At 44.4% G+C, this 12,500-nt stretch overlaps 1 protein-coding gene across 1 annotated transcript in view; it reads left to right on the top strand.

Moving 5' to 3' along the window:
- LOC143294657 (uncharacterized) overlaps positions 1-12,500 on the top strand; it is a 59,137-nt gene that overhangs the window by 884 nt on the left and 45,753 nt on the right. The window contains exons 2-12 of the mRNA XM_076606035.1: positions 2,376-2,429; positions 3,089-3,249; positions 4,122-4,376; positions 4,960-5,121; positions 6,183-6,378; positions 7,185-7,440; positions 7,693-7,858; positions 8,500-8,676; positions 9,900-10,043; positions 10,635-10,781; positions 11,381-11,752. Coding sequence (XP_076462150.1) covers positions 2,376-2,429; positions 3,089-3,249; positions 4,122-4,376; positions 4,960-5,121; positions 6,183-6,378; positions 7,185-7,440; positions 7,693-7,858; positions 8,500-8,676; positions 9,900-10,043; positions 10,635-10,781; positions 11,381-11,752 — 2,090 coding nt within the window. The remainder of the gene's footprint in view (positions 1-2,375; positions 2,430-3,088; positions 3,250-4,121; positions 4,377-4,959; positions 5,122-6,182; positions 6,379-7,184; positions 7,441-7,692; positions 7,859-8,499; positions 8,677-9,899; positions 10,044-10,634; positions 10,782-11,380; positions 11,753-12,500) is intronic.

The raw sequence follows: 12,500 nt of genomic DNA, 5'->3' as shown, positions 1-12,500 counted from the left end.
TTTGTGTGTGTGTGTGTGTGTGTGTGTGTGTGTGTGTGTGTGTGTGTGTGTGTGTGTTTTGTTTGTTTGTTTGTTTGTTTTTTTGGGGGGTTGTTGTTTTTTATTAGCAATAGATGATTGTTGAAAACGTTGTATATAAGAAATATATCTTTAAAAAAGAAATCGAATCATAAATGATTGACAGTCTAGCAAATTGATTAAAATGTTGAAAGCACAATTCAGAAATAATAATAATGAACAAATAGATCCGGTGAGCAGCTCATTGTCTTATGGAACTGTATGTATATGTACATGTATCAGGTGCATATTTTCGATGTTCGATACGACGCTGGATTTCTCTTCGAGATGTGCTTTCCGTGTTATTTCAGAGAGCTCTGTGTTTGGCATTCTAGGTCGTAAGGAGCTCACTTTGATACTGGGTGAAATGCTACAGTGCGTCTTCCATTTGTTCAAAATAACATCAAAAACTGAGAAATTCTCAGAGCGAATTGATTCGTTTTCGTCGTTCATGTTTTATGAATCATGATAATCAAAATGATATGTTTGTGTTATCATTTGTTATTTACTTTATCTCATTCATTTGGTTTTAATCTTATCAGGTCTTCTATGATTGCAATCACATTTCTCTCACATGGAAATTGATGTCACGTGTTGCGTTCAGTGTCAAATAATAGTTGCTGCATTAATTCTTTTAAACAAACCATCCCTTACTAAAGCAGTTTCAAATCTAATGCTTCGTCTTTTTTGTCTTTTTCATCTCATACTTTATACGTTGTGATGGCCAACATTGCGATTTCAGCATCAACCCTAATATTATGGTAAAGACAAACGCTGGGAAAGCAACAAACAAGATCACCCAAACGAAAAACATAATTGTGAATTCAATACTTTTCACGCGCATGTTCCACCCCCGCGGGTTCCCTGTGCATAAAGCGAATCGTGATCAAAGAGAGGCAACTTAAGCAAATCTCGGTTAGTCCAGTCAAGCATGAGTGCTTTCCCATGAAAATCATTTTTCGTTGCCCCGGATTTTTTGTTATTAAATAAGGGAGAAAATATTCATAGATATGATAATGATAGTGATGATTGATAATTGAATATATATGAAGAAGAAGAAGAAATAGTAATAAAGATGATACTAAAGATATCAATATTAAAATGATGATGAGGATCATCATCATAACTTTCATATTCGATAATGATCATCGTCTATGAACTGTATTTCGATGAGGTCTATTCTGCTTGATTTAGCATGGTTAATTTTAACAATACGGAACTGACACGCATCTCTATGAATAATCATATGATTTCCGATCGGATGAACAAAAAACGAAGAAAGTATTACGTTAAATTACATCGCATTGTATCGACAACTAAATGATATCTTCAAATAACCTGGATCACCACGTACATCAACAAAAAAGCCAAGGACTTTCTCGTGGAAACAGATCAGTCCCGAGTTAAGCACAAATATTATTTCCCTGGCAACGGAAAGGCTTTTAGTTGATATCCTGTCAACCGCCACCCACCCCCACTCCCCATAAAAATAAGATAAAATACAATAAATAAATAAAACAAATAAATAAAACATCTGAACGAATCCCCAGAAAAGAAGAACAATCGCTTTGAAAGGAATCACATAGATGATAATGAGTGATGTCTGTGACAGCCAAGCACAGCATGTCAGTGGCATGGCTTTAGAGACGTATCCACGTCAGTGTATCCATGTGCCATGGGAGGCGCCTTGATAAGATCAGACAGTGGACTTGTGATCCAGTGTTCACCAGTGGTCAGTGTGACTTGTGATCCAGTGTTCACCAGTGGTCAGTGTGACTTGTGATCCAGTGTTGACCAGTGGTCAGGGTTCCAGGCCCCGTTTCGGCATGGTGTTGTGTCCTTGGGAAAGGCACTTCACTCCGGTTTGCCTCACTCCACCCAGGTGGAAATTGGTCCTTACCTACGGTTGGGGAAGGCTAATTAAACTAAGTAAGAACGGGCTTGCCTCCCCCCCCCCAGATCCCCCCTCCTACCTCCCCCTCCCCCTTCTCCCCTCCCCCCTCCCACCTTGCCATGCCGAGCCCTTGACAGAGTGGATGCTGAAGTCATTGTCCCGCCGATGGCTGTAAAATGCTAGAGGATCTTTAAAATTTAACCCGTTAATGTACGTACATCAGCTTCGCCTTTGGGTGTGTGTTTGTGTACTGTTATTTTGCTGTTGTTGTTGTTTGGTTGGTTGGTTTTTTGTTTTTGTTTGTTTTTTTGTTGTTGTTTTTTGTTGTTGTGTGTGTGTGTGTGTGTGTGTGTGTGTGTGTGTGTGTTTCATATTGTTTGCTTTTTTTTCCTTACATGCTTATGTTGTGAAATCCTGTGTGCAGGCCCCATGAGACTAACGATAGACCCGACCGACACCTGTGCAATCGCATGCAAATGTGAGAACCCCCACCCCTCCCCTCTCTCTCTTCTCCCTATTTATAAGAACATGGTAACAATTATGCTGACGATAAGGACTTTTATGATTATATTGAAGATTATGACAATGTTCTGATATATGTATATATATATGTGTGTGTGTGTGTGTGTGTGTATATATATATATATATCTCTGTGTGTGTGTGTGTGTGTGTGTGTGTGTGTCTGTGTCTGTGACTGTGTATCTGTGTCTGTGTATTTGAATGGTAAGTGATCATGATGACGATTTCACGACCAAGAAGCAGAATGTGGACGTGTCTCTCCGATGTGGAGACAAGAGAAGCTGTCTGATGTGTGAGCAATACTGCATTTGATCAAGAAATCTACATCTAGAAAAATGTTGGATCATAACCACCTGTGTGCGATTTAGATAACGTAAAGCAAATAATAGTGTAAAAACCAAGATGAAACTTCGACACATTCATAAAGGTCGAAATGATATTGTTTGTGCAATTGTTATTGTTGTTGTTTTGTGTGTGTGTGTGTGTGTGTGTGTGTGTGTGTGTGTGTGTGTGTGTGTGTGTGTGTGTGTGTGTGTGTGTTGTTGTTGTTGTTGTTGTTGTTGTCTTTGTCCCCCGTTTTGATCACAATTTATTTTGCCCGTGCCCCCATTTTTCAGCGTCCGACAAGTTTAGCTACAGGACCGGCCAGACGTACATGTACGACTACACGGTCCAGACGGAGACTTCTGTGGACGGTGCTTCCGAAGGACGTGCTGCCCTGTCCATCAGTGGCCAGGCCAACATTGAAGTCCTTGACGACTGTGAGATGGTGCTGATGGTGAGTGTCGGTGTTGGGTTTTGTTGTTGTTGTTTTTTCTATTTTTCTTCTTCTTTTTGGGGCGCGGGGTGGGTGTTGTTGATGTTGTTTTGGGGGTTGGAGCTGGGAGGACTGTCCTTCATGGGGGCAGAGCACGTGTCTTAGTTGTTGTTGTTGTTTTCTGTCTGCAAGTGTGTGTGTTGGGGTGAAGGACACACCCGGAATGCAACGCACCCACCCCCTCCCCGAAAACGGAGTATGACTACCTGCATGGCGGGGGTAAACAACGGTCATGCACGTAAAAGCCCACTCGTGTGTACGATGAACGTGACAGTGAAGAAGAAGAAGAATCAGAATCAGAACCAGAAGAAGATTCCGAAGAAGAGAGCGATTTTTTTTTAGCCCATGGGCAACCCTTGTGTTGCCGTCGATTCCTTTACGTGCTCTAAGTGCATACAGGAGCCTCGATTTATCATCTCAAAAACTCTAAACTTTACATTGGTGAAACCCCTTTATCCTAGGCGGAATTTGACTATTTTACATCAGTAATATTAGTGACTATATACCTATCTCTATTTCTCTGTTTCTGTCTCTGTCTGTCTGTCTGTCTCTCTCTCTCTCTCTCTCTCTCTCTCTCAAATGTGCGTGTGTGTGTGTGTGTGTGTGTGTGTGTGTGTGTGTGTGTGTGTGTGTGTGTGTGCTGTGTGTGTGTGTGTGTGTGTGTGTGTGTTTGTTTCAACAATTCATCAAACAGATATGTATCTTATGTGTTCAGACAAGCAGACAGACAGACAGATAAACATACAGACAGACAGACAACGACAATGAAAACCCAGGGCAATCTGCCCCAAACTGATGTTTGTTTAAAGGAATACCCTTGTTGCTGTGTGCAGCTGAAGAACATGAACATCCAAGAGTCCAGCCCTTCGGTCAACCCAGGGCAGCTCGGGCTCAGCCCCAGCAGCCGGCAGCTGAGCCAGGTGCTCGGGAAAACCCCTCTGCGCTTCTCCTTCCAGGACGGCGTGGTGGAGAGCCTGTGCCCGGGACGCGAGGAGGACCCGTGGGCTCTGAACATCAAGAGGGGTGTGCTGTCTGCCCTGCAGAACTCCATGGACTTCCGGCAAGAGCAGGCCCAGACTCTCAGAGAGGTACCCACACACCACCTCCATCATAACTCTGTCCTGTCTTTGGTTCTCCTCCTCCTCCTTCTTCTTGTTCTGCTTCTTCTTCTTCTTCATTATCATCAACATCAACATCATCTTTATCGTCATCTTCTTCTTCTTCTTCTTTTTCTTCTTCTCATAGTTGAAGACAATTTATTTCAAAACTCAGAATAAAAAAGTGAACGTACTTGTGTATTTCAGTTGGTTTCACCACATTTTCTCAGCAAACATTGGCACATGAAAACTACTCTTGCTATCTAGAAACAGATAACTGTTTTCCTAGGAATGTCTTTGTTTGTTTGTTTTCCAACAGATGTGTAGCTTAGACACCACCTTGATACTGAAACTATGTTGGTCTCAGTTGCACACAACTCCGTGGAGGAGCTTAACACGAGGCTTTCGTTACCGGCCGAACACACACACACACACACACACACACACACACTTTTGTCTTTTTCTTCTTCTTCTCAAATCAAATCAAATGAAAAACACTTTGTTAATCCACGCGGAAATTACCTCTCAGTGCAATCCTCAGTGGAGAGACGACGGTTGACGTGTGTCTGTGCAGAGTGACGTCACTGGCACGTGCGTCACGGCCTACGAAGTGAAGGACAGCAGCTACTGGGGCGGCAGGACCACCATCCGGCGCCGCAAGGACCTGAAGGCCTGCACAGAGCGACAGGGCTTCCTGGGCAGCCTGCAGACCTCCCGCTTCCAGACTGACCCCTCGGTACTTTTTCTTCTTCTTCTTCTTCTTCTTCTTCTCGCTGTATCTGAAATCGGCAATCAAAAGCCCGTCTTGAATATTTCTGTGATATCTTGCTCTAATTTTTTTCCCTAGGCAGCCTGCAAACCCCCCTCTTCCAGACTGACCCCTCGGTACTTTTTTCTCTCTTCTTCTTCTTCTTCTTCATCTTCTTCTTCTTCTTCTCCCTGTATCTGAAATCGGCAATCAAAAACCCATATTGAATATTTCTGTGATATTTTGCCATAATGTCTGTTGTCTAAAATCTGGTGGTAGTATAAAAAGAATGATTTTTTTTAAATCCAACATCCAGAATACTTTGTCACTTTTCTGTTGCTAAATTCTTTCCTGTGTCTTTTAAATCTGATAGTGGTATCAAAATAAAAACAACAACAACAACAACAGCTTTAATTATCACTGCCAATTCCTTGCGCGTTTTTGTTGTTGATTACAAGATTTTGTTTTTCCATTTCAACTTTCAAACAAAAACAAAAGACTTTATTCATTACAGTCAGTTCTTTGCGCGTTGTTGACTACTAGAATTTTTCTTCCATTTCAACTTAAAAATAAAATAAAATAAAATAAGTCATGGACAGCCCCCGCCATTTTATGGCTTCCAGAGTGTTTCTGTTGGTAGACGACGTAATTTAACATTTCCATACATTTTTAGACAGAAAACCGCGAGTGCACGCAGGCACACACTTCTTTTCTTATCGTTACTGTGTTGCAATGGTACTGTTCTGTGTCACGCTTTTACTGTTCTGTGTCGAACTGTTACTGTTCTATGTCGCAGTATTACTGTTCTATGTCGCAGTATTACTGTTCTATGTCGCAGTATTTCTGTTCTATGTCTCAGTATTACTGTTCTATGTCGCAGTATTTCTATTCTATGTCGCAGTATTTCTGTTCTATGTCGCAGTATTACTGTTCTATGTCGCAGTATTTCTGTTCTATGTCGCAGTATTACTGTTCTATGTCGCAGTATTTCTGTTCTGTGTCGCAGTATTACTGTTCTATGTCGCAGCGTTACTTCTTCTCTGTGACAGGGAGCGCAGTCCCTCCCACTGATGGAGAGCGAGCACGAGTGTGAACAGGTGGTGTCTGAGGGCATCGTTCAGAGCGCTGTGTGCACGGAGAACCATCTGTTCAGACCCTTCTCCGCCCAAAAGGGAGGCGCACTGACCACGGTGACGCAGAGTCTGGGGCTGAAGGGGACACGGAATGGCGTGTCCTCCCGTAAAGGTGAGAGCGACCGTGCTGCAGGTGTTGAAATTAAGTCAGGAGGGATGGCTGCCACGGAACCACCGTCTCTGATGTCATCATCATCATCATCATCGTCATCGTCATCGTCATCATTGTCATAACAATCATCGTCATTATTGTCATAACAATCATGATTACCATAACAGTCATCAACATCATGATTACTATGACCCCAAGGTACGTCCCTCTACATAATGTGGTACATTTAGTGCTCAGGAAGTGTTGAAACAAAGGGAAAGTGTGTGTGTGTGTGGGGGGGGGGGGTTGTGTGTGTGTGTGTGTGTTTGTGTGTGTGTGTGGGGGGGGGGGGAGGGGTTGTGTGTGTTGTGTTGTGTGTGTGTGTGTGTGTGTGTGTGTGTTTGTGTGTGTGTGTGTGTGGAGAGAGACGGAGAAATTATATCAATCTTTTGAAACCAGTTCCTCTTTAAAAAAAAATTTAAATTTTTTTTAAAAAAAGGAAAAAAAGTCCTTTCTTTCCGGATTAAGGCCCCTCACTCAGATTTCCCCTTGTACCAGCCTGCGTTCTCCCATCTTCCTTCCTTTCTTCCTTCCTTCCTTCCTTCCTTCCTTCCTTCCTTTCTTTCTGAATGCCCACTTGTTCGAAGCCAGGGCTTCACCAATGAAAAAGCAATAACAATAGTAAAAACATTTTCAGTGTCGTTCATTAATTAACTTTCTGAGTTTTTACATACCTACCAAGTTGCTTTTCGTTCACTGACAAATAAATCCCCCTACCCCACAACCCCTCCCCCTCTCCCCACCCCTCTCCCCACCCCTCATAACAGACTGGATCGATTCCCGCGCGGAAATGACCTTCGACCACGGCTACAGCATGAAGGACAGCAACGAGGCTCGCGCACGCGCAGAGACCTTGCTGAAGAAGCTGTGTCACATGACCCTGAGCGGCGTGCAGCCCGACGTGCCCAGGGTGTTCTCCCAGCTGGTGGAGGCGGTTCGGAGGCTGGACTCCCCGGACATTCGCAAGCTGTACCAACAGCTGAAGGACGAGGCTGTCTGCAGCATCAACACCCAGAGAACCAAGTCAGTGTGCACGTGTGTGTGTGTGTGTGTGTGTGTGTGTGTGTGTGTGTGTGTGTGTGTGTGCGACTCAACTCGACTCGAATTAATATATTGCCATAAAATCCTTAAGGATTAATGATGACACAACAAAAGAGCATAATAAAGAAAAAAAAGAAAAGAAACGGTCATCCAAAACGCATGCAATGATAAACATAGTTCTGTGTGTGTGTGTGTGTGTGTGTGTGTGTGTGTGTGTGTGTGTGTGTGTGACAGGAAGTTCTTCCTGGATGCTCTGCCCATGGCTGCCAGCAGCGCAGCAGTGAACCTGATGACCAACCTGATGATCAGCGAGGAGGTGACAGGAGTGCAGGTGGACCTGTACCTGGCCGCCATGTCCTTCATACCCCAACCCACGGATTCCATGATGGACTCGGTCCAGGTAAGGCCAACAAGGATTTTTCCAAAGACAAATTCAACCCCTTGGCTTCCTCGCATCAAATCAAATTATGGTGCTTCAGTGCCTCGCCGACCATGAAGGCGACCTCAAGGCTATCGCCGCGCTAGCAACTACTTCAAGCGTTCGCTTCCTGTTTGGGAGTTGTGGAGGATGAAACAGCAATACATACACAGTCAATCACGGCTTCAGTCCAACGGTGTCAAAGCAAGCATTAAAACACACCAGACAATCCAGCTGCTCTAACCACTTTGACCACCGCACATATCAGTGAAGGGGGTTGATAATGATAATGATGATAATGATATAGTAACTTATATGTCACAAAGCAACCCATATGTCGACAGCGTAAGTTGATGTCAGCTAGGGGAAGTAATGACCATGCTGTGTTGGAAGAAAATTTTAAAAAACCAACAACAGAGATTACAGGATGAGTGACCGTGGTGGTGTGTGTGTGTTTGTCTGTGTGTCTGTGTCTGTGTCTGCATGCCTCTGTGTGTGTGTGTATGCTTGTGTGTGTGTGTGTCTGCATGCCTCTGTGTGTGTGTGTTTGTATGCTTGTGTGTGTGTGTGTGTGCTTGTGTGTGTGTGTGTGTGTGTGCGTGTGTGTGTGTGTGTGTGTGCAGGCACTGCTGGAGACCGAGAAGCTGAAGCTGCAGTCCATGCTGGCGGTGAGCTCCATGGTGCACGGTCACTGCCAGAGGAGTGAGGGCTGCAGCTCCTCCTCTGTGGGCACCATCATGGACCTCCTGGGCAGCGCCATCAGCTACCGGTGCTCCGTCAACGGCGGCAACGTTTACACGGTGAGTGGTGGTGGAGGAGGGGTGCAAGAGGAAGAAGAGGGGAAAGGAGGAGGAGCAGGTGGTGGTGGAGGTAGAGGAGGAGGAGGAGAGAGAGAGAGTAAAGATTCAGGAGGAGCAGGTGGTGGTGGAGGTAGAGGAGGGAAGGAGAGAGAGAGAGTAAAGATTCAGGAGGAGCAGGTGGTGGTGGAGGTAGAGGAGGAGGAGAGAGAGAGAGAGTAAAGACTCAGGAGGAGCAGGTGGTGGTGGAGGTAGAGGAGGAGGAGAGAGAGAGAGAGTAAAGACTCAGGAGGAGCAGGTGGTGGTGGAGGTAGAGGAGGAGGAGGAGGAGAGAGAGAGTAAAGACTCAGGAGGAGCAGGTGGTGGTGGAGGTAGAGGAGGAGGAGGAGGAGAGAGAGAGTAAAGATTCAGGAGGAGCAGGTGGTGGGGAGAGAGAGAGAGAGAGAGAGAGTAAAGATTCAGGAGGAGCAGGTGGTGGGGAGAGAGAGAGAGAGAGAGAGAGAGAGAGAGAGAGAGAGAGTAAAGATTCAGGAGGAGCAGGTGGTGGTGGAGGTAGAGGAGGAGGAAGAGAGAGAGAGAGAGAGTAAAGATTAAGGAGGAGCAGGTGGTGGGGAGAGAGAGAGAGAGAGAGAGAGAGAGAGAGAGAGAGAGTAAAGATTCAGGAGGAGCAGGTGGTGGGGAGAGAGAGAGAGAGAGAGAGAGAGAGAGAGAGAGAGAGAGAGAGAGTAAAGATTCAGGAGGAGCAGGTGGTGGGGAGAGAGAGAGGGGAAACGAAACGAAACGAATCTTTATTTCACGAGGGTAGTGGACTGAGCACAGCTTCTTTTTTTTTTACACCCAGCCCTCAAATCAAGACAAAGAGAGAGAGAGTCCAAGACTCAAGACCCAAAAACTTATTAGAAAGAGAGAGAGAGATTTCATAATAATCATAATCTTAATGATAATGATAATAATAACGATAACAACAACAAGGACAAAAACTGAAATAATAATAATATAGTAACTTATATTGCACAAAAGCAACCCATGTATTTCAACAGTGTGAATCGATGTCAGCTGGGGAAGTAATAATCATTCTATGTGGTGGGGGAAGAAACAACAGCAACAACTTAGCTTGATACAACCACGTTGTGTATTTACCTGCATTGTTCGCTGACAGGTGTTGACCAGCCTCAACATAGCTTGATACAACCACGTTATGTATTTACCTGTTTGTTCGCTGACAGATGTTGACCAGCCTCAACGCCATTGGAAACACAGGACAGCCCACAGCAACCACCATCCTGGACCGTTGCCTTGGTGACCGGGTACCCTTGGAGGTTCGGGTGGCTGCCGCTCAGGCCTACCGTCGCCTGCCCTGTGACGTGAACGTCAGTAGCTGCCTTTGTTTTTGGGTGGTTTTTGTTTGTTTGTTTGTTTTGTTTTGTTTTGTTTTTGGTGGGGGTGGGGGTGCGGATGGAAGTTGAGTGTGGGTAGGAGGTGGGGGGGGGGGGAATATGTTCCAGATCGTGAAGATGTCAGTCGTTGTGCTCTATGTTAGAGACTTTTCTTACTTTATTTACTGCAAACGACAACGACGACGATGATGATGATGATGGTGGTGGTGGTGGTGATGGTGATGAGGCGACATTTTCCACCATTCATTTGTCTGTGGTTCTTTGGTTTATTATCATGTGATTCATTTCAAAACGTAGGCTTGTTCCTGTTATTTCCTATACTTTGTTTGTCTGTTTGCTGCTGCTGCTGTGATTGTTGGTTTTGTTTGTTCGTATGTTTGTTTCTTTCTGGTTTTTACTGTTTAATTAAAACGTGCTCATCTTCACGTTGTGCACTAGCTTCAGCGTTCGTCACCGTGTTTTGTCATCTGAACAGTTTTTTGTTGTTGTTGTTGTTGATGTTTTTCCATGGCGTTGTCACATGACCCTTCACACGAACTTAACTTCCGGTCACGTGATTGACAGAGGCGCCCCCTGCAGACCATCGCGGAAGACAGGAACGAGGACAACGAGCTGCGCATCATGGCCTACCTGCAGCTGATGACGTGTCCTTCCAAGGACCTGCTGGACCAGGTCCAGGTCCTGATGGAGACCGAGCCTGAGGATTCCCAGGTCAGCGGAAAGAGGAAAAAAGGAAAAACAGATTCTGATCATGTTATCAGCTTCACTGTTTCTTTGTTTTGAACTCTTCAGTGTGTGATATTACTGGGTTAAAAAGAAAAAGAAGAAAAAAAACTCCATGTCTTTAGGAAAACCAAGTCATCGTTAATTCTTTTCTCTTTCTACTGTATATGATTTTAAAAAACCTACTTTGTTTGCATACAAACATAAAAGCAAACAAAGAAGCAAAGAAATAAGCAAAATCTTTAATGAATTGCATTGTGATTCGAACAGGAAGGATATTATGAGGCTTTTAACTTTTGTTGTTTTTAGTGTATGTGTGTATTTGTGGGTGAGGAGGCCAGTTGGGATGATGATGATGATGATGATGATGATGATGATGATGATGTTTTTCTTGTTCTTCTTCTACTTTGTCTATTTTCTTCGTCTTCTTCTCCTTCTTTATCGCTGTTGTTATCACAAGAGTTTTCAACACTCAACAACAAACAAACAAAAAGTAGTATCGCACATTATCTGAACAAAATACTCACCTTTCAAACCTCTTTTCCCCAACTCCCTCACCATATCCCTCCCTCCCTCCCTCCCCTCAGGTGAGCTCCTTCATCCACTCGCACCTGAGCAACCTGCAGGAGACCTCCAGCCCCCTGAAGCAGGACGTCAGACGGCTGCTGAAGGACCTGGACCTCCACAAGCTGTTCCACAAGAACCCGCTCAAGTTCTCCCGCAACTACGAGAAGTCGGCCTTCCTGCAGCTTATCAACAGTGGTGGGCAGGCCGAGTCCAACGTCATCTTCTCGCCCCAGTCCCCCGTTCCGCGCTCCGCCAGCCTCAACCTGACCGTGGACGTCCTGGGCCACTCCATCAACCTGCTGGAGGTGGGGGGTCGTCTGGAGGGTGTGGAGTACCTGGTGGAGAGCCTGCAGGCCCGCTTCTTCGGCAGCGGCAACAGCAAGGCTCCCAAGGTGATGGAACTTTTCACGATGGTGGTTTTGTTGTTTTTTATATTTCGAAACTTGATGATGATGATGATGATGATGATTATCATTATCATTATTATTATTATTATTACTTGTATGTTATTGCTATCATTATCATTGTTATTATCATCATAATCATTAATATTATCATTGTTACTATTATTTTTGTTTTGTTGTAGTAGTAGTAGTATCATTATTATCATTATTATTATTATTATTGTTATTGTTATTATTGTTTATTATTATTATGTCCTCTCACACACAAAAAAAACACAAGGAAAATTTTCTGTTTCTTTGCATGCACGTGTAACAAGAAATTGTAGCGCAAAGACATGTCCACATGTATCCACCTCCTTTCCAACAAAGACATGTATCCACCTCCTTTCCAACAAAGACATGTATCCACCTCCTTTCCAACAAAGACATGTCCACATGTATCCACCTCCTTTCCAACAAAGACATGTCCACATGTATCCACCTCCTTTCCAACAAAGACATGTCCACATGTATCCACCTCCTTTCCAACAAAGACATGTCCACATGTATCCACCTCCTTTCCAACAAAGACATGTCCACATGTATCCACCTCCTTTCCAACAAAGACATGTCCACATGTATCCACCTCCTTTCCAACAAAGACATGCCCGCATGTATCCACCTCCTTTCCAACAAAGACATGCCCGCATGTATCCACCTCCTTTCCAACAAAGACATGTCCACATGTATCCACCTC

This window comes from Babylonia areolata, chromosome 20 (assembly GCF_041734735.1).
Source record: "Babylonia areolata isolate BAREFJ2019XMU chromosome 20, ASM4173473v1, whole genome shotgun sequence".
NCBI lineage: Eukaryota > Metazoa > Mollusca > Gastropoda > Neogastropoda > Buccinidae > Babylonia > Babylonia areolata.
Note: the sequence above shows the minus strand (reverse complement) of the source record. Positions and strands in the feature narration are given on the sequence as shown.